The sequence below is a fragment of the Sciurus vulgaris genome (assembly GCF_902686455.1).
Source record: "Sciurus vulgaris genome assembly, chromosome: 6".
NCBI lineage: Eukaryota > Metazoa > Chordata > Mammalia > Rodentia > Sciuridae > Sciurus > Sciurus vulgaris.
In genome coordinates this window covers 119513106-119538740 of record NC_136466.1, presented here as the reverse complement: position 1 = coordinate 119538740, position 25635 = coordinate 119513106, and the positions used below count along the sequence as shown (strand labels likewise).

The 25635-nt window shown below is 35.7% G+C and overlaps 1 protein-coding gene across 3 annotated transcripts in view; it reads left to right on the top strand.

Annotated features, from left to right (window-relative positions):
* The window catches only part of RNF180 (ring finger protein 180), a 270237-nt gene that overhangs the window by 57539 nt on the left and 187063 nt on the right, over positions 1-25635 (top strand). For all 3 annotated transcript variants that reach the window (XM_079144872.1, XM_079144874.1, XM_079144873.1), the window contains exons 3-5: positions 6653-6748; positions 8870-9829; positions 14981-15016. In XM_079144872.1, coding sequence (XP_079000998.1) covers positions 6653-6748; positions 8870-9829; positions 14981-15016 — 1092 coding nt within the window. The remainder of the gene's footprint in view (positions 1-6652; positions 6749-8869; positions 9830-14980; positions 15017-25635) is intronic.

Sequence of the window (25635 nt, the reverse complement as noted above, 5' to 3'; positions counted from 1 at the left end):
TTGTAGAGGTCTTTCACCTCTTTTGTTAGATTGATTCCCAAGTACTTTATTTTTTCCAAGGCTATTGTGAATGGGGTAGTTTTTCTAACTTCTCTTTCTGAAGATTCGTCACTTATGTATAAAAATGCATTAGATTTATGAGCATTGATCTTACATCCTGCTGCTTTACTGAATTCACTTATGAGTTCTAAAAGTTTTCTGGTGGAATTTCCCGGTTCCCCTAAATATATAATCATGTCATCAGCAAATAGGGATAGTTTGAGTTCTTCTTTTCCTATTCGTATCCCTTTAATTTCTTTGGTTTGTCTAATTGCTCTGGCCAGAGTTTCGAGGACAATGTTGAATAGAAGTGGTGGAAGAGGGCATCCCTGGCTTGTTCCAGTTTTTAGGGGGAATGCTTTCAGTTTTTCACCATTTAGAATGATATTGGCCATGGGCTTGGCATAGATGGCCTTTACAATGTTAAGGAATGTTCCCACTACTCCAATTTTTTCTAGTGTTTTGAGCATGAAGGGATGCTGTATTTTATCAAATGCTTTTTCTGCATCTATTGCAATAATCATGTGATTCTTGACTTTAAGTCTATTGATATGGTGAATTACATTTATTGATTTCCAGGTGTTGTACCAACCTTGCATCCCTGGGATAAAACCCACTTGATCATGGTGCACTATCTTTTTATATATTTTTGTATGCGATTTCCTAAAATTTTGTTGAGAATTTTTGCGTCAATGTTCATTAAGGATATTGGTCTGAAATTTTCTTTCCTCGATATGTGTCTGTCTGATTTAGGTATCAGGGAGATATTGGCTTCATAGAATGAGTTTGGGAGGGTTCCCTCCTCTTCTACTTCATGGAATACTTTGAGAAGTATTGGAATGAGCTCTTTTTTAAAGGTTTTGTAGAACTCGGCTGAGAATCCATCTAGTCCCAGACTTTTCTTTGTTGGTAGGGTTTTGATGACTTCTTCTATTTCATTACTTGAAATTGATCTATTTAAATTGTGTATGTCCTCCTTCTGGTTCAGTTTAGGTAATTCATATGTCTCTAGAAACCCATTGATGTCTTCGTGATTTTCTATTTTGGTGGAGTATAGATTTTCACAATAGCTTCTAATTATGTTTTGTATTTCACTCGTGTCTGTTGTGATATTTCCTTGTTCTTTCTGAATTTTAGTAATTTGAGTTTTCTCTCTCCTTCTCTTTGTTAGTGTGTCTAAGGGTTTATCAATTTTGTTTATTTTTTCAAAGAACCAACTATTTATTTTGTCAATTATTTTATTGTTTCCTTTTTTAAAATTTCATTGATTTCAGCTCTGATTTTAACTGTTTTCTATCTTCTACTACTTTTGGTGTTGATCTGTTCTTCTTTTTCTAGGGCTTTGAGCTGTAGTGTTAGGTCATTTATTTGTTGATTTTTTTCTTCTTTTATTGAGTGTGCTCCATGAAATAAATTTTCCTCTAAGTACTGCTTTCATAGTGTCTCAGAGATTTGATCTGATGTATCTTTGTTCTCATTTACCTCTAAGAATTTTTTTATTTCCCCCCGATGTCTTCTGTTACCCATTCATAGTTCAATAGCGTATTATTTAATCTCAGGTATTAGAGTAGTTTCTGTTTTTTATTCTGTCATTCATTTCTAATTTCAATCCATTATGATCTGATAGAGTACAAGGTAGTATCTCTATCTTCTTGTATTTGCTAACAGTAGCTTTGTGGCATAATACATGGTCTATTTTAGAGAAGAATCCATGTGTTGCTGAGAAGAAAGTTTATTTGCTCTTTGTTGGATGGTATGTTCTATAAATGTCTGGTAAGTCTAAATTATTGATTGTGTTATTAAGATCTATGGTTTCTTTGTTCAATTTTTGTTTGGAAGATCTGCTCAGTTGGGAGAGAGGTGTGTTAAAGTCACCTAGTATTTTTGTGTTGTGGTCTATTTAGTTCCTGGAATTGAGAAGGATTTGTTTGACATACATGGATGAGCCACTGTTTGGGGCATAGATATTTATGATATGTCTTGCTGATTTGTGCTTCCCTTAAGCAGTATGAAATGTCCTTCTTTATGCCTTCTGACTAGTTTTGGCTTGAAGTCCACATTATGTGATATGAGGATGGATACTCCGGCTTTTTTGCTGAGTCTATGTGTATGGTATATTTTTTCCCATCCTTTCACCTTTAGTCTGTGGGTATCTCTTTCTGTGAGATGAGTCTCTTCAGGCAGCATATTTTTGGATTTTTCTTTTTAATCCAATCTGCCAATGTATGTCTTTGTATTGATGAATTCAGGCCATTAACATTCAGGGTTATTATGCGATATGATTTGTATTCCTGGTTATTTGGCTCAGTTTTGTTTTTTAACATGATTTGGTTTCTCCTTTATTTGGCTGTTCCTTTAGGGTAGTTCTTCCCTTTGCTGATTTACTTCGTTGTTTTTCATCTCTTCCTCATGGAATATTTTGCTGAGAATGTTCTTTAGTGCCGGCTTTCTTTTTGTAAATTCTTTTAGCTTTTGTTTATCATGGAAGGATTGGAAGGATTTTATTTCATCATCAAATCTGAATGTAAGTTTTGCTGGGTATAAGATTCTTGGTTGGCATCGATTTTGTTTCAGAGCTTGTAAAATGTTGTTCCAGGCCCTTCTAGCTTTTAGGGTCTCGGTTGAAAAATCTGCTGATATCCGTATTGCTTTCCCCCTGAACGTCATTTGATTTTTTTGTGTCACAGCCTTTAAGATTCTATTTTTATTTTGTAAGTTGTGTATTTTTATTATAATGTGCCTTGGTGTGGGTCTGTTATAATTTTGCATATTTGGAGTCCTATAAGCCTCTTGTACTTGATTTTCCATTTCATTCTTCAGAGTTGGGAAATTTTCTGATATTATTTCATTGAATAGATTGTTCATTCCTTTGGTTTGTTACTGTGAGCCTTCCTCAATCCCAATAATTCTTAAATTTGGCCTTTTCATGATATCCCATAATTCTTGTAGATTTTGTTCATGATTTCTTACCATCTTTTCTGTTTGGTCAAGTTTATTTTCAAGATTAAATATTTTCTCTTCAAGTCTGAGGTTCTATATTCCATGTGCTCTATCCTGTTGGTCATGTTTTCTGTGGGGTTTTTAATTTGGCTTATTGTTTCCTTCATTTCAAAGAGTTCTGTTTGTTTTTTTTCAGTGTTTCTCTTTATTGAAATGATCTTTTGCTTCCCACATTTGCTCTTTTAACTGTTGATTGGTGTGATCATTCAAAGCCTGCATTTGCTCTTTTATCTCATCATTTGCTTCTCTCATCATTTTAATTATGTACACTCTGAACTCCCTTTCTGACATTTCTTCTGCCATGCTGTCATTGGGTTTTATTGATGTAGCATCTAGGTTTGTTTGGGACATTTTCTTCCCCTGTTTTCTCATATTGCTCAGGTATCTACCCCTCTAGTATGAAACTCTGAGATATTGAAGATTTCCTCTTTTGACTAATGTTGTCCCTATAGATTTCTAATAATTCACCTCCTAGCCTTCAGTAGCCTGAAGTCTTGGAGGAACTTGATAATGCAGTGTTCCACAAGGAAGCAGTCCTGCTAGGGGTGGTGGCCTTCAGGTGGGGTATATTCCCTGCTAGTGGGCAGAGGCACCTCCACTTATTGACCAATGGTCAGTCAAAAGGGGGACTAGACTGCAAGCTGGGGCATGGCTGGTCTGGGCCTGTGTCTCTGGTTCTACTGTCCTGGTGGGAAAGCCTCGCCTGGTGGGGAAGACTCACCCAATGGGGAGTCTCGCTGGGCAACTCTCCTCCGAGAAGTTTCCTTAGGTGCAGAACTACCACCTGGGCTGGGCAGCCCTCCTCTGAGATGTTCCCTGGGGTCCGGATTCCCCGCCTAGGCTGTGGAGCCTAGCCCTGCGTGGAAGCCTCTTGCTGGGCGGCCCCTCCTCCGAGAAGCTTTCTGCGGTCAGGTCCTGCCACCAGGTCGTGGGACCCTCACTCTGCGCTGAGACGTCTCGCTGGGTGACTCCTCTTCTGAGAAGCTCTCACTTTCTTTTAAGCAAACAACATTAGACACATTTTATTGGCAGTAACAAATCTACTTCATTCTCATTTGTTGCTGTGGTACTGTTTTCAGTGAGAGCAGTTTGGTCCTCAGCAGCTCATCTCTAAACTTCACTACAGGTATTCTCCATTTCTTCTAGGCATTTCTAGCCACCCTAGCTTGTTACCCTATTTCTTTCTGATCCATGTACTACTCTTGCCTAGAGACAGACAAACTTCAGGTGAATTCCTAATAGTTTCCCCAGGACCCCCATTTGCTTCTAGTTACTACCACTGTGGCATATAGCATTTTTTGTGATTTTTCATCTATTGTGTACTTGAATATACTGTGCTAGGGCTTTTGTTTTTGTTTTTGTTTGTCCCCTCATTAATCTCTTAGAAGTTCCTCCCAATTTCTGGTCCATTGGAAGTTGCCCATTTATATTTTCTACTTCAGCTTTAGTTCCTTTTTTTAAAAAAATACATTTTCTATAGAGTCTGGCCTAAGAGGATCTACCAGAACTTCTTGCTCATATCCAAGTGTGACTTGGTATGCATTGATCAGGTATTAGCACTGATAATTTTTCATCGTATATGAAATATTATTGTGTACTATATTCAAAATAATGAAATATGGGTCAACATGTTACAATAGCTGAAGTCCCCTTTCCCTTTTAATTTATATTACGATTTGGGGGTGGGGCTAAAGGAATTTAGATTAAGATACCTTCTTTATAAATATTACCAAAATGTAAATAAATCACACTGAAACTTTTTGTCTATATCTGGTCCCCTTTTAGCAAGTAAAAGTAATGATGGAAGAGAAAAATAGCTTAGGAGGGACCAGCCTGGGAAATTAAACCTAGAAGTTTTAGATGATCTTGGCTCCAAGTCATAGCCTAAGATAGATTATTCAGTGAAGGATTCTTAAAATCAGCCCTGCTCCTTTTATATCACTGTGAACACAGACTTAAAAGGTATCTCCAGAAATGTCCCTGTTGTTTGTTATTTTGTTTTACTGATTATAGTACATCTGCTTGGGATCTGAGAAGGTATTGTGCTTTTGTAACTTGTAGAGCTATTCATCGTAGAATCTGATTCTTAAAAATACAATGTGGAGGGGGCCTGGGGATCTAGCTCCGTTGGTAGAGTGCTTGCCTAGCAAGTACAAGGCCCAGGGTTCAATCCCCAGGACCCTTTTTCTTTGCGTATTCCTCTCAACAACACTTTCATGTCATTTCATAAAGTGAAACTTTGTCATCCCAGCATGGACCTTAACAATTAATGTAGCAGTAATTTACAGGTGGAGAAACTGGGACCCAGAGAGGTAAATTAGCTGATATAAGGTGACATACATACATACATAGCAATCTTGAATCAGGTTTTGAACCCACGGCTGCTTTCCCACTGAGCCACATCCCCAGCCCTTTTTTTATTTTTATCTAGAGGCAGGATCTTGCTAAATTGCTCAGAGCCTTGCTAACTTACTGACACTGGCTTTGAACTTGGAATCCTCCTGCTTTAGCCTCCTGAGCAGCTGGGATTACAGGTGTGTACCACCTGCCCCAGCATTGCCCAGCACTTTTCTGACATGTTGGGAAGCCATTTTGTCTCAATTATATACCATTTACTCTAAAAATCTACTTTAGAAAGTCAAACACCTCTCTCTTTACATCTTTGTTGGTCTTGTACAGCTGAAGTTTAGTCTGGACTTTTTGGGCTACCTATACAATTGTTCCTACAGGGGAGGGAAATTATTTTTTCTCTCCCAATCTAGGTTCCTGGCCAAAGCTATTGTAACAGAAGACATGAAGAACTGAAGGAATAAATGGGTATTTTTATGTTTATGTTAGAGGGAAGACTACAGAGTCATGGAGAAATAGATTAGGGCAAAGAGATATGATCTAATGGTAACAAATTAGGGAAAGAGCATGACCTGTTTGTTTATATTCTTCTCTGGATCCTTCATGTTCAATGATAAGGATGTTTCTTTCCCTCTTATATAGGAAGGTACTTCTCAATTGAGAGTTGGTAAGACCTACTGCAGAGGAGGTCAGAAAATCCTTAAGTTGTTTACCACTTCAGGGGAAATGGGGAGGAGGAAACAGAGAAATCTTTTTGCTTCTGCTGTATGTTACGGTGGCATGTTTGGGGGTAGTATGTCCTGAACCCTATCATTCCTCTCCCCTAATCCTCCCAAATGCTTGTTGAGCATCCTGATAGAGAATATAACATCTTTATTATGTCAGTAGTAGAAACAAAATAGAATCAGAGATTGAAGGCTGGAGGAAAGGTACCATGAGTTGTATTATTTTATTTCACCCACAGGGAAAAACATTAAGATACTAGATTTGTCCATTCCATAATTTATGACCGAATTTTAAATTTTATTTGATGAATTCAATAAAATGGAGGGGGTTTTGATTTTGTCTTAAATTATTTCCTGAAAAAATATTTTTTTTCTCTTTGTAGATTTATTTCTGATGATGGGAGCAAAAGGAGGAGGACAGTATATATCTGTTCTCTAACTGAAGTTGAATTTATACTTTTGAATTTTATTTAAATATGAAATTTGTGAAATAAATTCCAAACTGGTAATTACTAATATTGTTCATTTTTATACAACAGGATAGACATGATTCAGTTGATGCTCCAAGTATTTGCCATGTGTGGCACATGAATATAGAAGCCCTTCCAGAATGGATAAACTGCCTAATACAAAAAGTAAGTTTCTTAGTTTCTGAATAAAACCTTCAGAATATTATTGTCATACTTTTAGAACTGTTTTTCTTAGCTGCATTGTTTTAAGACATGTGAAATGTTGTATTACTCTTTTCTTTATTTTGAAAATTCTTTTTAGATATACATGACAGTAAAATGTATTTTGACATATTATACATACATGGAGTATAGCTTATTCTAATTAGGATCCCATTCTTGTGGTTGTACATGATGTGGAGTTTCACTGGTTGTCTATTAATATATGAATATAGGAAAGTTATGTCTGATTCATTGCACTGTCTTTCCTACTTCTATCCCCCCTCCCTTCTCTTCATTCTCCTTTGTCTAATCTATTGGACTTCTATTCTTCCCCTCCCCCACCCCTTTGTGGTACCATCTGTATATCAGAGAGAACATTCAACCTTTGTTTGTTGGGGATAAATTTATTTCATTTAGCATCATAGTCTCCAGATCCATCCATTTACCAACAAAAGTCATAGTCATTCTTTTTTGTGCCTGAATAATATTCCATTTTCTTATATATCCTACAATTTCTTTATCTGTTCATTTGTTGAAAGGTGTGGAAGGGCACTTATGTTTGTTCCATATTTCACTTATGGTTCTCCTCATTATTATTGGAGTGCTCCAGGTGCTTCTCTGTTTTGGACTTTACCCTTGATATTTCCCCTTCTTTGAATGTTCTCACAAATACTCAGAAAAACTGCGCGGTTTGTTCCCACATTTCCATAGTTCTTTATTTTCAATGAGAAATTGTTTAGCCAACCTGTCAGTTTACAGTTATCCCTTCCCCTCATTACCCTTCTTCACATCGCCGTTCTCCTTTGTCTGCTTTATGTACCTACCTACATTTTATGGACTCATGCACACTATAAGTTATATAAATATATTGAAGTGTATATGTAACATGTGTAATCCTATATATACATATATACACATTTGCCCATACACATATAGAATATTTAGCTTGTTAATTGCCTAACCTATCCCATTAGAGTATAAGCTCCATGAAGTCAGGGATTTTTACATTTTGGTCATTGCTACATCCTAAGCACCTAAAATAGAACCTGTTAAATGAATGAAATATCTTGTGTGTATCATTTATGTATTTATACACATGCATATATACATATGTATAAAATAAGCTGGATAATTAATGACTCTTAAAAATGGTATAATCAAAATAAAAATGCTGGATTTTAAAGAATCCTTAATAAAATATTATGATCAACTACTCACCTTGTGAATAGCATGCTAATTTTTCACAATGTAAAATACCTGTCTTAGTAAAGCATAAGTAATATGATTTTTGGAAAAATACAATTGCATTTTTCCATTGAGAAGTTTACTTTTTTGTTGTTGTTAAAAAAAAAAAAAATAACATTTGGTAGACATCTCTTGAATCTTCTTAGCATTGTAATGATTTCATGGGAGAATGCCAGTGTAAGCGGCATTGTAAGTGTCCTGAACTTTACAAAATATATTAGGACACTACAGATGTTCCACTATCTTTGTTGAAATGATCATTTTAACCCAGTTTATTATTAATTTCTAAACTGAGTATAGAAAATGCATTTTCTAAAATAAGCAATCAGTATCTTTTGGTTGAACGTAAAAAGCCAGGAAAAGCTTTATTCTGTTGGTTGGGTAAAATTCCCTCCCCTGGTGCTTAGTATGCAAGAAGTGTATCAAAACAGACACTTTTCTGTGAGATTTTACTTGCAAATTAAGCTCTGTAGACTGATTTGCTTCCTGGTTCCATAGAATATTTTTCTTTTCATTAGTTCACACTGTATCCATATTCAACCTATTGTTTAAGAGACTCTCTTTTGGGATTCTTAGATGTATTGTTTGGATGGGCATGATTTGCAATATGTTATCATTCTAGAACTTTGTAGCTGCTTATCTCTATTTATTGGAAGGCTTGTTTCCATTTGCTGTTCTGTCTACTAATCAGAAAAGAGAAAGCTAGCCTTTTCTGTAGCATAGAAAACTTTCATGTGGTTGACTTTTTTCTTTCTTTAAAAAAAAAAAAAAACAAACTTACGTTCTCTTCAGTTACTTTACAATGAAAGCATTGTTTTTATTTTCTTTTATTACCTGTAGGCCCAGTGGACAGTTGGAAAACTGAATTGCCCTTTCTGTGGGGCCCGTTTAGGGGGCTTTAATTTTGTCAGCACTCCAAAATGTTCCTGTGGCCAGCTTGCAGCTGTACATCTCTCCAAGAGCCGGACTGATTATCAACCAACAGAGGCAGGCAGACTAATGAGACCATCGCTGAAATACTTGTCACATCCTAGAGTTCAGTCAGGTTGTGACAAGGAAACTCTGCTGACAGGTGGTGGCTCCAAAAACAGAAATCACAGGCTTTTAAACATGGCCCAAAATAATAATGGCCTTGGAAGATTAACAGAAGCACTCTGCCTGGAGGTGCGACCAACATATTTTGAGATGAAGAATGAAAAATTGCTCTTCAAAACATCAGATCCAAAATACCAGCTTTTTGTTCCCCAGCTTATGTCTGGCAGGTGCACTTCAAGAGCTGTTCATAGAAAATCACATAGTTTGGATCTGAACATCAATGAGAAGCTGACTTTATTACCCACTTTATATGAAATACGTAGTAAGACTACTGCCTATCCCAGGCTAAATGAAACACGGCCTGTTGCCCTTGCAGGCTTGCCTTTACAGTCCAATAAAAATAGCTGTTCTTTTCAGAATCCATCCAGTTTTGATCCTGATATGCTGCTGCAAAGATTTTCAGTGACTCCCCGTGAGACCCAGACACAAAGAGGAGGAGAATTTCAGTGTGGTCTAGAAGCTTCTTCAGTGTATTCTGATCACACTAACACTAACAACCTGTCTTTCCTGATGGACCTGCCCTCAGCCAGCAGGAGCATGCTGGAGGCCTCAGACCAAGAAGAACACCTTTCCCCTCTGGATTTCCTGCGCTCAGCCAGTTTTTCACTGGGCACCATTAATCAGAGGCTGAATAAGAGAGAAAGGAGCAAATTGAGGAACCTAAGAAGGAAACAACGAAGGCATGAAAGATGGCTACAGAAGCAGGTAATTTTTAAAATAAGAGTCTACTAAAAATCCTGAATTTCCAAGTATTGGAATTTGGGGAGTAAAGCTAACTTTGAATATTTGTATTACAAACACTGAGTTTTTATTTATTTTTGTAGATGGACAGAATACTTTTATTTTATTTATTTTTATGTGGTGCTGCTGAGGATCGAACCCAGTGCCTCACATGTGCTAGGGAAGTGCTCTGCCACTGAGCTATAGCCCCAGCCCACAAAAACTGAGTTTTAATTTTTGAAATGACATTTCTCTGTTGGTATACTTAATAATTATGTAGCCCTATTATAATTGAAATGTAAATCATGTTTCTGTGTTTTACCTATGTTTAGGAAAAGCTGCTTCTGTGCACTTTTTCCCAGTTCTAGCTAATATTTTAAAGGAGGATTAATTTCATTATATTGAAACTGAATTGTTAATCACAAACATTTTAAATTTATTATGTGTTAGGATTGTTTTGCAATAATTCTATTTCAGGTTAAGTTGAAAGAAATTTTCCCTAAATCCAAATTAGGTAATGAATTTATTTACTTTTCATCACATCATTTAAATTTTCTAAAAACCTTAATTATGTGCTCACTTGATCCATATATGATTAATTGTGCTAACTGGTGAACATTATCTAAATGTTATCTAAATGGTAATTTTCCTTACTATCATTTTGTAGGATAGTTTGCTTCTCTGTGATTTGAACTTCTTGTGTGCCCCATAATAATATGCTCCAGGGTGAGGTTTGTAAAAGGACTGCACAATAATAAATGTTAGGTGCTGTGAAAACCATTTAAAGCCAATTAATGAGGTGCTATGAAAATTTAGAGGTTTGATAACTGATATATTTCTCTATGAACTTTTATTGTAAATTGCCTGTATTATTTGCTCAGTAGTATGGTTATTAGTTCTAATTAATTAATCTGTTAAATATTAACACTGTCCACAGAACCAAAGTATAGAAAGCTACAACTTCATATAATAGTTCATTCTTTTAAAGACAGTTAAGTGAGCCCAGTATGGCTTGTTATGCTAGTCACAGACTCAATAAAAGTCCAATGAGTGCTTCAACCAGATTAGGTGATTTTTTTCATCTTTCAGTTACATAATATAATTATAATTATAGATAATTATTTTTGGACTGGTTGCTAATAAGAACATTGGTTTATTAGCAAATGATGATATGATATCAAAATATACTTAATAGAATGTAAAAAATTAATATATTTATCATTATTATAATATACTTCATAGCATAATTTACTGAAGCTGCAAGATGCAAAATGTTTATTGAGAAATTTGACTTATGCTTAGATAAATTGGAGATGATCCTATGTTAAGTTTTTATTCAGAAAGAATACTTTAAAAACAATGTGAAAATCTCTGAAATAATTTTCTAGCAAATAGAAATTTAAAAGAAGTATGAAGATTATATTTACTTCATTCTGTTAATAAATATTTGCAATTCTTTGTAAGTGTTTAGTTTTGGGGGTAGGCACTTCTGAAAACATCAGTGATATTATTAATCATTTTCCAGCATAGAAATGCTCTATTTTAATACAGTTTAGAGCAAAACAAGGGCAAAGTTTGTTTTTTGTGTTTGTTTTTATATAGATGAAGTTACTTTTTTTTTCATCGACACACATATATTTGACCGATTTGCTTATCTAATTAATCAGAATTAGTGAATATTAGACCTGTGACAAGGACAGTGTAGGGAACAGCACAGCAGAATTCTAGTAGGTTTGATTGGTTGCACAAGAGCTACAAGCAAACAAATGCCCAATGTCTCTGGAGCAGAAAATTTAAAAGGGTAGAGCAACACAGAAATTTTGTGAGTTGGCAATATAAATATACTCCATTGTTAAAGCCAGAAAAAAATTTTTTAAAGTCAATCATGTTAATTCAAGCAAAAATACAAATTCTAGCAGATTAATATCTGGTATAAATTAATGGCACACTTATTTAGCTCATTACATGTTTAATAAGGATTAACTCTGTAAACATTCACCAAATGCTCATTTTGTATACCATGCTTTTGGGTAATGACTTTGGTCCAGATACTGTCCTTTTTTATATGAGGAAGGTAAACATAAAAGATATAAAAGCACTAGTTACTATTGTTAATATTTTCTTAAAATGTTTTATATGTTTTTTATTTGAAGTGAAATTTTCCACATTTATGGGGTACCATGTGATGTTTTGATACATGTATACATTGTATAATATTTAAATAAGGGTAAGCATGTCTGTCTTTAGTTATTTATGATGAAAGCATTCAAAATCCCTCTTCTGAACTGGGAATATAGATCAGTGATAGAATGTTTGCCTAGCATGTGTGAGGTCCTGGGTTTAATCCTGACTAATATACACACACAGACCAAAAATAAAAAGGATTCAAAATTCCTCTTCTGCCTTTTTTGAAATATATAGTACATTATCATTATCTATTGCCATCCTATTGTGCAATAGAACACTGAACTTATTTCTCTGGTTAGTACCCATTAGTCAACTTTTATCACTCCCCTCTTTCCCTTCCCAGCCTCCAGTTAAAACTCTTCTACTCTCAACTTCTGAGATCAGTTTTTTTTTGTGTGTGTGTGTGTGTGTGTGTGTGTTTAGTACTTTATTTTATTTTAAATTTATTTTTATTGTAAGCAAATGGGATACATGTTGTTTCTGTTTGTACATGGAGTAACAGCATACCATTTGCGTAATCATACATTTACATAGGGTAATGATGTTTGATTCGTTCTGTTATTTTTTCCTTCCCCCCACCCCTCCCACCCCTCTTTTCTCTCTATACAGTCCCTCCTTCCTCTATTCTTGCCCCCCACCCCCCATTATGTGTCATCATCTGCTTATCAGCAAGACTGAGATCAGTTTTTAATATTCTGTATATAAGTGGAATCATATGGTATTTTCTTTCTCTACCTGACTATTTCACTTAATATAATGACTGCTAGTTTCATCCCTGTTGTCCTACATGACAGAATTTTATCCTTTTGTTGATTCAATAATATTCCATCACGTATATTTTTACATGACATTTTCTTTATTCATTCATCTGTTGATGGACACTCAGCTTGTTTCCATTTTGGCTATTGTGAATAGTGCCTTAATAAATGTGGAAGTACAGATGTCTCTTCAACACACTGGTTCTATCTCCTTTGGATATAGACCAATTAGTGAGATTGCTGGATAGTATGGTGGTTCTATTTTTAAGTTTCTGAGAAATCTCCATACTGTTTTCCATAATGACTACTAATTTATATTTTCATTAGTGGTATGTAAGGGTTCCCTTTTCTCCATTTCCTTGCCAACACTTATCTTTTGTTTGTTTGATAATAGCCATTCTAGTAGATGTCTTACTGTTGTTTTGATTTGCTTTTCCCTAATGATTAGGGATGCTGAATGCTGTTTTCATATACCTGTTTGCCATGTGTTTGTCTTCTTTTGAGGAATGTCTGTTTAAATTGATTGCCAGGGTTTTTAAATGGGTTATTTATTTATTTTTGCAATTGAGCTTTTGGAGTTCCTTATATATTCTGTATATTGACCCCTTGTTAGATGTATGGTTTGCAAATACTTTCTTCCATTCTGTAGGTCCTCCCTTTATTCTGTTTCTTTATTCTTTTTTTTTTTTTTTTTTTCTTTGCAGATGCTTTCTAGTTTGATGTAATTCTACTTTTGCTTTTGTTTTCTGTGCTTTTGGGGTCTTAACCAAAACACATTTGCCCATTCGAATGTTCTGAAATATTTACCCCATCTTTTCTTCTAGTAGTTTCTATGTTTTAGTCTTACTTTAAAAGTCTTTAATTTCTTTTTAGTTTATTATTGTATATGGTAAGAAAGAGGGGTCTAGTTTCATTCTTCTTCATATGGATATCCAATTTTTCTAGCACCATTTATTGGAGGGACTGATCTTTCCTCAGTGTATGTTTTTAGCATGTTTATTGAATATTAGTTGGGTGTAGATGCATGGATATACTTCTTGACCTTGTTCTTTTGTACATTTATCTATGTGTCTGTTTTTATACCAATACCAATCTGTTTTGATTACTATAACTTTATAGTATATTTTGAAGTCAGGTAGCATAATGCCTCCCATTTTGTTCTTTTTGCTAAAGATTGCTTTGTTATTTTATTTTTTGTGGTTCTATACACATTTTAGGATTTTCTTTTTCTGTGAAGAAAGTCATTGGTACTTTGATAGGGATTGCATTGTGTTTGTGTGATAGGGACATTTTAATAATGTTTATCCTTCCAATTCATGAACATAGGATGTCTTTCTGTTGTGTGTGTGTTCTTCAGTTTTTTAAATCAGTGTCTCGTAGTTTTTATTGAAGAGATCTTATTTACATATTTTTAAAATTTTTAATTGACAAGGAAATCTGTATTTCTGACTATCATTTGACATTTTTAATGTATTATTTTTTAAGTTGGAAATCTTTCAGTGGCATATACCATGATATAAAGTGTTCATTTCACTACAAAATCATTTAAACATTTAAAGCTTAGAAATAGGAATGAGATTGATGTTGAAGCAGAAACTATAGCCAGTTTTGTTTTTCTTCAGCAAAAGTTAACTGAGCATCAATTTTGGGGAAAGACATAGTGCTGAGCTGTATTTAAACCACAAAACTTCTTTTATATCCAGCATAGTTCTTCTTTTCATAATTACCATATGGTAAAATTTATTCCAAGTATACAGCTGTAGGTTTATATAAAGATAATCCCAATGGGGATACAGAACTGTGCATCATCCCCAGAACTACTTTGTGTTAATCACCTTTAAAATCATACCTTCATTTATCCTTAATCCCTGAAAACAATTGCTCTGTTCTCTGTTACTATAGTTTTGTCAAACTGATAGTTATAAAATAACATAATGTTATCATAGAACCGTATAGTAATTTTGAGATTGACTTCATTTACTAAGCAAAATTCATGCAAGTTTTTGCATATGTCTACAGTTTGTTCTTTTTCATTGCTCATTAGTATTGCATTGTATGAATGAACCACAATTTTTTATTATTCAGCTATAGAAGGACAGGTAGGTTGTTCAGGTTTTGACAATTACGAAAAGAGACATTATAAACATTTATGGGCATATTTTTTTGTGAACCTAATTTTTTATTTTTCTAGGGTAAATTCTCAGGAGTGGGATTACTGGATCATATGGTAAGTGTCTATTTAAATATATAAAAAAAACTCTCAAATTGTTTTCCAGAATGGTTATTTTCTTTCTAAACAGTTTTGAAAGTTCTTTATATATTTTGGATACAAGTTCCGCATTGGATATATGATTTGTAAATATTTCTTCTCAATCTATAGCTTGTGTTTCATTCTCTTAACAGTTTTTTTCCTGCATAGCAAACATGTTTAATTTTGATTATGTCCACTTTTTCAAAAAATTGTTTAATAGATCATGTTTCTAAAAGCATGTCATATTGAAGAACTCTGCCTTACCCTAGGTTATAGATTTTCTCCTATGGTTTTCTTCTAAAAGTTTTATAATGTTATGTTTTACATTGAAAATTGTGTACCTTGTATTGATTTTTTTAAATAAAGCGTGAAGTTTAAGTCAAATCCTGTTGTTTTGCACAGAGGTCCAAAGTTTCAAATACATTTTGTTGAAAACTGTGTCCTTTCTCTATTGAAATACTTTTGCAGTTTTGTCAAAAATTAATTGGATATTTATCTGTGGATCTAGTTTTGAATCTTTTGTTCAGTTCATCTTCATTTCTGCTCTTTTACCATTAGCTCTTTTTCTTGTTGGAGTTTTATAGTAAATCATAAAATAGGATACTGTGAATTCTCTAACTTTTTATTGTCATTTTTCAAAATTGTTTTATCTATTGTAGTTTTGATTTTCCATATAAAATTTAGAATTAACCTGTTTGTGTTTACAAAAATTCTATTGGGATTTTGATTGGAACCATGTTAAATCTATAGATACTTGGAAGGAATTGAAAACTTTACTATGCTAATTTTTCCAAACTATAAACATGGAGTATCTTTCCTTTTATTTAGGTCTTTGATTTCTCATTAGTGTTTTGCAGATTTGACATTCAAAACATGTATGTTTATTTAGATTTCTACCTAAGTATTTTTTCTTTTGGGGGAGAAGTTATTGTTGTTTTGAACATCTTTACTTAAAATCTTACATTGTTAGTGTTTAAAAGTACTATTTTCATTTTGATTTTGTATCTTGTGGTGTTGGCAGTACAAATCATTGATATCTTTTGTCATTTTATCCCTATGTATTTATGTTTTCAATATAATTGATTTTTGTATGATCTTACGTGCTTACAATCGTTACTGTCATCTACTAGTAATACTACTAATAGTTTTTTTTTGTAGTTGTCACTGAATTTTCTACTGAGATGGTCATTTTATCTGCAAATAAAACAGTCTTCCTTTTTAATCTGGATATTTTTCTTTTTCTGCTTCTTATATTGCATGGGTTAGCAGAAAAGCATTGTATGATGATAGTGGTAGCATTTTTATTGAGGAATTTTCCATTTATTTCTAATTTGTTGAATTTTATCAAATGCTTTTTCTGCATTAGTTGATATGATCATGTGTTTTAAATGTTTAGTATCAACTGATTATCAGTTATTGAACCAATCCTGTAGATCCACAGTAAACCTCACTTTGTTATGTTGTATTATTCTTCCTATTGCTGGATACTACTGGATATGATTTGATAATAGTTTCTGAGATTTCTTCTTTCTCTTTTTTTCTTTTTTCTTTCCTTCCTTTCTTCTTTCCTTCCTTCCTCTCTCTCTCTCTCTTTCTTCTTTCTGCCTCTGCTCATGAAGAATATTGGCCTGAAATTTTCTTTTGTTCTTCTATTATTGTCTCTTTTTGGTATTAGAGTAGCATTTAATGCTAGCCTATTAATGTCTCTCCTCTTCTGTTTTCTGGAAAATATTGTAGAGAATTAATATTATTTTTACTTAAATATTTAGTAGTAAAACTTCCTGGACCTAGAGATTTCTTTGTTGGAAGGCATTTAACTATAAATTCATTTTTTTAATATTTATAGGACAATTCAGGTTATATTGGTAGCAAATTGTTTTCAAGGAATTAGATCTAATTGACAAGATTATGTTTGTGGCACCGATATAGTATTTCTTATTTATCCTTTTAATGTCTTTTGGGTCTGTAATAATAAGCCCTTTTCAGTCTTGTAATAGCAATCTATGCCCCACCCTTTTACCTCTTTCATCTAGTTTGATATTTATCAGTTTAATTGATCTTTTCAAAGAAACAGCTCTAGGTTTTTTTTTTTTTTTTTTTTTTTGGGTTTTAATATTTTTTTATTGTAAACAGATGGGATACATGTTGTTTCTCTGTTTGTACATGGAGTAAGGTGTACCATTTGTGTAGTCAAATTTACATAGGGTAATGTTGTTTGATTCATTCTGTTATTTTTTCCCTTCCCCCCACCCCTTCCACCCCTCTTTTCCTTCTATACAGTCCTTCCTCCATTCTTGCCCCTGTCCCTAACCCTAACTCCAACCCTAACACTAACCCCTCCCACCCCCCATTAGGTGTCATCATCCACTTATCAGCGAGATCATTTTTCCTTTGGTTTTTTGAGATTGGCTTATCTCACTTAGCATGATATTCTCTAGTTTCATCCATTTGCCTGCAAATGCCATAATTTTCTCTTGCAGCAACATATTGTTGGATCTTTCTTTTTAATCCAATCTGCCAGTCTATGTCTTGGTTGATGAGTTCAGGCCATTAACATTCAGGGTTATTATTGAGATATGATTTGTATTCCCGCTCATTTGGTTCATTTTTTCAATTTTATTTATTTATTTATTTTGACACGACTTGGTTCCTCCTTTATTTAACAATTCCTTAAGGTAATTCCTCCCTTTGCTGATTTGCTTCTTTGTTTTTCATCTCTTCCTCATGGAATATTTTGCTGAGAATGTTCTTAATGCTGGCTTTTTTTTTGTAAATTCTTTTAGCTTTTGTTTATCATGGAAGGATTTTATTTCATCGTCAAATTTGAAGGTAAGTTTTGCTGGGTATAAGATTCTTGGTTGGCATCCATTTTCTTTCAGGGCTTGAAAAATGTTGTTCCAGGCCCTTCTAGCTTTTAGGGTCTGGATTGAAAAATCTGCTGCTATCCGTATTGGTTTCCCCCTGAATATAATTTGGTTCTTTTCTCTCACAGCCTTTAAAATTCTGTCTTTATTTTGTATGTTAGGTATTTTCATTATAATGTGCCTTGGTGTGGGTCTGTTGTAATTTTGTGTATTTGGAGTCCTATAAGCCTCTAGAACTTGATTTTCCATTTCATTTTTCAGAGTTGGGAAATTTTCTGATATTATTTCATTGAATAGATTGTTCATTCCTTTGGTTTGTTACTGTGAGCCTTCCTCAATCCAAATAATCCTTAAATTTGGCCTTTTCATGATATCCCATAGTTCTTGGAGATTCTGTTCATGATTTCTTACCATCTTCTCTGTTTGGTCAACTTTGTTTTCAAGGTTAAATATTTTGTCTTCGATATCTGAGGTTCTGTGTTCCAGATGTTCTATCCTATTGGTTGTGCTTGCTATGGAGTTCTTAATTTGGTTTATTGTTTTCTTCATTTCAAGGATTTCTGTTTGTTTTTTTTTTCAACATTCCTAACTCTTTATTTTTGCTTCCTGTATTTGCTCTTTTAACTGTCGATTGGTGTGATCATTCAATGCCTGCATTTGCTCTTTCATCTCATCATTCAATGCCTGCATTTGCTCTTTCATCTCATCGTTTGCTTCCCTTATCATTTTAATTGTGTACATTCTGAACTCCCTTTCTGTCATTTCTTCTGCCATGGTGTCATTGGGTTTTATTGATGTAACATCTAGATTTGTTTGGGGCATTTTTCTTCCCTTGTTTTCTCATATTGTTCAGGTATCAGTGGACCGCTGAGATATTGCAGATTTCCTCTATTGACTTATAATGTCCCTGAAGATTTCTAGTATGTCTCCTCTTAGCCTTCAGTAGCCTGAAGTCTTGGAGGAAGTTGATAATGTGGTGCTCCACAAGGAAGCTGCCTTTCTAGGGGTAGTGGCCTTCAGGTGGGGTATATTCCCTGCTAGTGGGCAGAGGTGCCTCCCCTTGTTGACCAGTGATCATCCAAAGGGGAAAAAGGCTGCGGGCTGAGGCAAGGCCTGTTTGGGCCTGTGTCTCTGGTTTTACCCTCCTTATGGGAAAACCTCACCCAGCAGGGAAGACTCACCCGGTGGGGAGGTCTCACCAGTCAGTTCCCCTCCTAGAGGTTCCCCTCAATCCACAACTACTGCCTGGGCTGGGCTGCCTTCCTCTGCAAGGTTCCTAGGGGCCCGGACCTACCTCCTGGGCCTGGGAGCCTCACCCTTCGCAGATGAGTCTCCTTAGGCTGCCTCTCCTCAGAGAATCTGCCCGCAGTCCTGGAACCTTTGCTCCACCCCTCAGCTTGTCTCTGTGCGACTCTTCCACCAAGAAGCCTCCTAGGTCCTGGGACCCTGCTCTGCACCTAATCGCCTGGCTATGCGGCCCCTCCTCTGAGCAGCCACCTGGAGCCCTGTACAGTCACTCCGAGTCCCGGTGACCCACCGCACTCCTCTTCCTCCAGGCAGCCACCCGGTGTTCCAGTGCGTTCGCTAGGAGTTCAAGCAACTCACTGTGCACCCCCTCCTCCCAACAACTGCCCATAGCCCTGGGGTAGTCACTCCGAGTCCAAGTGACCTGTCGCGCTCCTCCTCCTCCTCTGGGCAGCCCCCTGGGTGTTCAGGAGCAGTCGCTCTGAATCCAAGCGGCCCGCCGCACACCTCCTCCTCCGGGCAGCCGCCTGGAGCTCTGGTATGGCCACTCGGAGACCAAGCGACCCACGCGCTTCTCCTCCTCCTCCAGGCAGCCCCCTGGGTGTTCAGGAGCGGTCGTTCTGAGTCCAAACAGCTCGCCGTGCAGCTCCTCCTCTGGACAGCTGCCCGTAGCCCTGATGCGTTCACTCCGAGTCCAAGCGACCCGACACGCTTCTCCTCCTCCTCCGGGCAGTCCCCCGGTGTTCAGAGTGGTCACTCTGAGTCCAAACAGCTCGCTGCGCAGCTCCTCCTCTGGACAGCTGCGCAGAGCCCCAGGGGGTTGCTCCAAGTTCAAGCGCTGTGCTTAGCGGCCTCCTCTACGATGCTCCCAGTTGTCTGAGTTCACTGCTCCAGTGGGGGGAGGTGTGTCTTGTTGGGCAACTCTATTTCACAAAGTTCCCTGTGTTCTCTGTGATGCCTCCCCAACGGGAGAGACTTACCCGGTGGCTTTGAGTTGTTCCCAAGTCTCTCAATATCTCCTCTAATTGAATCCTGAGTCCTGGAGCAACATGAAATGCAGCCACCCTCTAGTCCACCATCTTGAAACACCCCAGTTATGGTCTTGATTTCATCAATTCCACCCTCCTCAGCAATGGCCGGATCCTCAGCTGAAGAGGCCGCAGCGCCAGCCTCCAAATCCATGTCGCAGTTGAACAGAGCCTGGCTGGGCTCTGTACCGCTGCCGTTCAGCGCTGCCATCTTATATCCGAGAGCCCGCCGAGAGCCTGCCGCTGGGCGGGGAGGTGGAGGGTGGGAAGAGGCGGGGGTGGAGGCGCAGGGGGTCATGGAAGGGGCAGCCAGGCAGCACCACTGGCTGGAGGGCTCAGCTCTAGGTTTTAATTGTTTTTATTTATCATTTTACTGTTTCTAAGTCATTCATGGCTGCTCTTTATTATTTACTTTCTTTTGTTTTGAAGTTTTTCTTTTCTAAGTTGCTAAATGATAGAAACTAGTGTTGTTGGTTTGAGATCCTTTTTTCTCACCTAAGCATCTAATGCTATAAATATCATTTTAATTACTTTATCTTGGTTTTATTTTTAATTCAGTTCAAATTACTTTCTAATTTTCTTTGTGATTTCCTTGGCCCACCTACTTTGCCTAAGTTGTTAGTATAAATATTAAAAAGCTAAACTATCAGCAGTTTGAGGAAATCAAGCAAAGCCTTAATCCTTAGGCAAAATATTTTCTTTTCTACATTGAGAGAAATTAAAGGTGCCACTTGTATGGTAGCATAATATTTCTAAATAATTCTATTTAAACAGTATTTCCTTCTATTATGCTTGTATTCTTAACATGGGCCTATTTAATATGAATAAAAGAAAATATCTCTTTAAAGACTATAGGAAGCAATTGTGAAAAGTGCCTTATGTTTCTTTGAAATATTGTACATGAAAATTATAAATAACTGATCATACACATATAATAGTTTCTAATAAATCATTGAATCCCTATAATAATTGTAATACTTTTTTAGAGAAATAAATGAGTCAAGGCAACTTGTATTATCAATAGGATATGATTTAGACTGGGGAGAATAGAAGTCAGTAAATCATATTCAAGACCATTTTAATCAGGTTTATCTATAAAAGATACATATCTTCCACAAAGACACTGAGTTTCATTTTTATAGATTTGGACATAGGAATCATTTCAAACTTTTCTCAGTTTTTAAAAGAGGTCATTTAGTCTTTTATCACTCAATTCATCGTATTCAAATCACATATAAATTGTACTAGGTATATATTTGATTATTTGGGCCTCATAATTAAAATAGTCAAATATTGCGCAGTTATTTCCTATTCATTTTCCTTCACCTCAAACAGACAGTTAATGGTTTACTGAAGTAAACAGCTTCAGTAATGAAAATGTGACAGTTCTAATTAGATAATACAGATTTTTGATGGTTTCATTAAAGACAAATATAATCTTGAAATAGTTTTTTGGAAAACTGCAATTAATAAATTGGAAGAACATCATGACCTTCATCACGTGTTGAGACCGTCTACATTTGTTACTTACTGTACTTTGTAACTAATTATTATTTCAGTGTATGTTTGTGGGTATCCTCATTTATGAATGCAGGAATATTTAGAGATTGCTCTTTAGGTTGATACTGTTAATTTGCTTCAACTTTTCAGGAAGTCACCATCTAGTGTATAGATACCAATAAAGTATAAATTTATTTAATACATAAATGTCTTAATTTTGCCTTCCTGCTATTTCAAGTCATTTCAAAATGAATGGATGAATTGGTGTGGAGTAAAGTTACATAGAATCGATGCCTTTAATTACATTGATCTAAATCTTCTAATGCTTAGCATAGTGCCATCTGTAATAATACTCAAATTTTAAAAATAATTTAAAAAATATTTTGGGGCTGGGGAGATAGCTCAGTTGGTAGAGTGCCTTGCAAGCATGAGGCCCTGGGTTCAATCCCCAGCACCGCCAAAAAAAATTAAAAAATTTGAATGGTTTTAGGTTGATAGAAATGTTTTGAAGATAATGCAAAAAGTTACCATATGCCCCACACATACTCTCCCCTACATTAATTAATATCAAACATTAATAGGGTTCATTTGTCACAACTAATGAGCCAATATTGATATGTTATTATAATTTATTATTAATTATTCAGATTTTCTTAGGTTTTACCTAATGTTGTCTTTTTGTTTGATTCAGGATCTCATTCAGGATATCATGTTACGTTTAAGTTGTCATGTCCCTTTAGTTTTTTCTTGACTTTTACAATTTTTCAGACTTTTCTTGTTTTTGATGATCTTAACAGTTTTGAGACATACTGGTATTTTATAGAATGCCCCTTACCTGGGATTTGTCGGAGGATTTTTCTCTATTTAGATTGGGGTAATTGTTTGTGTCATTGGTTCCCCACACCATCCCACATTTGGTGTTTTGCCAAGAGGATCAGCATATAGTCACACAGTTGTGTTTTATTGAAGGATATAGACTATTATCAGCTAAAGGAAAAAGTACATGGGGCAAAATCTGCAGAAAAGCAAGCACAAGATTTCACAAGTCCTCTCCCTGTGGAGTCACAAAGAAATGTGCTTAAGTACTCCAGCAATAAATTGGTATTTCACCTGTGTGAAATACCAGGAAGTTCATAGATTTAGCACCTGAGGTTTTTATTGACGGCTGGTTCTGTAGGCCCTTCTGCCTAGCTAATACAAAAATTCAGATTCTTGAAAGGAAAATAGGTATTCAGTATAAACTGCATTGAACCTCTCTTATCATTTAGGACGGTGGCAACCCTCCCCAAATTTAAGGTCCTGAATTAAGGGCTAACCTGATAAGTGCAGAAAGGCCTGCTATATTAACTCCTCTCTGAATATAGAATTTTGGGAGGAAGACCACTGAGATAAAATGCGGTTGTCATTATATTTCAAGAACTCATACTTCAACATGACTTAGCACTGTTGATGTTAACTCAGAAATGTTTTATAACCGGAAAAATGCTAATTAGTTTCCTATTGCTGCAGTAACAAATTACCATAAACATAGTAACTAAAACAACATATTTTATCATATTATAGTTGGGAGGTCACAAGTCTGAAAATGGACTGTTCAGAACTAAAATTGAGGTGTTGGCAGGGCTGTGTTCCTTCTGGAGGCTGTAGGGTAGAATCTGTTCCTTGCTTTTTCCAACTTCTAAACTCTGTCCTCATTCCTTGGCTTGTGACCTCCTTTTAGCCATGGCATTACTCTTACTCCAACTCCTGATTTCTTTTGTCAAATCTTCTTTCTGACATTTAAGGACCTTTATCATGACATTGGACCCACCTGGATAATCCAAAGTAATCTCCTGATTTGAGGCCCTTTATTTAACCCTGACTGTCAAGTTCCATTGGCCATTGTAAGGTAACATTATTACAGGTTCCAAGAATTAGGATGTAGACATCTAAGCAATGGTAGCTAGAGTCATGATTCTGTTTACCTCACCTTATTATATGCCAGATATTTTTCTGAGTGCTTTATTTTATTTAATCCTGACACTATTTTATGAGATAACTTCTGCTATTATCTCCATCTTATAAATGGAGAAATTGAGGCCCAGAGAGGTTGAATAATTTGAATAATGTGATAACACATCTAGGTCCCAAGGTTTATGCTCTTAACCATTAATCTGATCCCTCTTAAGAAATTTCTTTCCCCATTTCATTATTCTTTGATGTTTCAGAAAACATATTCTGCCATGTACCTTTATTCTTTTTCACCCTTTCATTTAACTAATTCTCATTTGGTAGTTTACTCTTTGTTAGAAACTGTGCATAGTGTTGAGGATACCTCAGTGAATGAAATAGTCTTCCCTTCACACACCTTTGAATTAAGGAGGATGACACATATGAATTTCAGTGATCATTTTCTTGTGCATTTGCATAAATGTGATATTTCAGAGAATTTTGACTGATGTTTACTTAATATTGGATTACTTTGACCAAGACCTTGGGGTGTAACTGAGAGTTTTATAGCAGTCACAAAAGATTAAGATTGTTTGGGAGAGGAGAGAGAGAAAACATACAGAAATGGGAAAACTGATTACAGAGAAGGAGAGGGAAATGGTCAGCTTAGAAAGAATTATGATGCAGTGGTTAGAAATTCATGTTTGATTTTGAGGATGCTGTGTAGCTTCTGGAGAGTTCTGAGAAGAAACAAGCCCAGAACACAGTTGGAGGTCAGTAAACAAATAAATGATGGAGTCAGTGCTTCAGGCATGGTGAATGATTTAAGAGCAAAGCCTAAAAGTAGTTCTTAAACCTGATTGCAAGTAGAAATCCCCTTAGGAGCTTTAAAAAAATCCAGTTCTCTGAGCCATATGAGATTATGCTGTAGTTAGTCTAGGTTGTGTGTATGTATGTATATACACATATAGCAAATATACACATACAGCAATACACAATTTATACATATACACATACAATAGAGATAGTATGACATTTTTGTTTGTTCTATTTAGTTATACATGACAGCAGACTGCAATTTGATTCATTGTACACAAATGGAGTACAACTTTTCATGTCTGGTTGTACATAATGTAGAGTTGTACCATTCATGTAATCATACATGTACCTAGGGTAATATTTGTCTCATTCCACCATCTTTCCTTCCCTCCACCCCCTTCCCTTCCCTCATTTCCTTCTATACAATCCAACATTCCTCCATTCTCCCCTAACCCTCCTCTCCCCCTTTATGTGTCAGCATCCACTTATCAGAGAACACTTTTAGCCTTTGGTTTTTTGGAATTGGCTTATTTCACTTAGCATGATATTCTCCAGCTCCATCCACTTACCTGCAAATGCCAGAATTTTATTCTTCTTTATGGTTGAGTAATATTCCATTGTGTATATATACCACAGTTTCTTTATTTATTCATCTATTGAAGGGCATCTAGGTTGGTTCCACAATCTAGCTATTGTGAGTTGAGCTGCTATAAAAATTGATGTGGCTGCATCACTGTAGTATGCTGATTTTAAATTCTTTGGGTCTAAACCAAGGAGTACAGCTGGGTCAAATGATGGTTCCATTCCAAGTTTTCTAAAGAATCTCCATACTGCTTTCCAGAGTGGCTGCACCAATTTGCAATCCCACCAGCAATGCATGAGTGTACCTTTTTTCCCACACCTATTATTGCTTGTATTCTTTTTTTATTTTGTTTTAAATTTTTTTTATTGTAAACAAATGGGATACATGTTGTTTCTCTGTATATGGAGTAAAGGCATACCATTTGTGAAATCATACATTTACATAGGGTAATGTTGGTTGATTCATTCTGGTATTTTTCCCTTCCCCCCATCCCTCCCACCCCTCTTTTCCCTCTATACTGCTTGTATTCTTGATGATAACCATTCTGATTGGAGTGAGATGTAATATTAGAGTAGTTTTGATTTGCATTTTTCTAATTAGAGATGTTGAACCCTTTTCATAAATTTG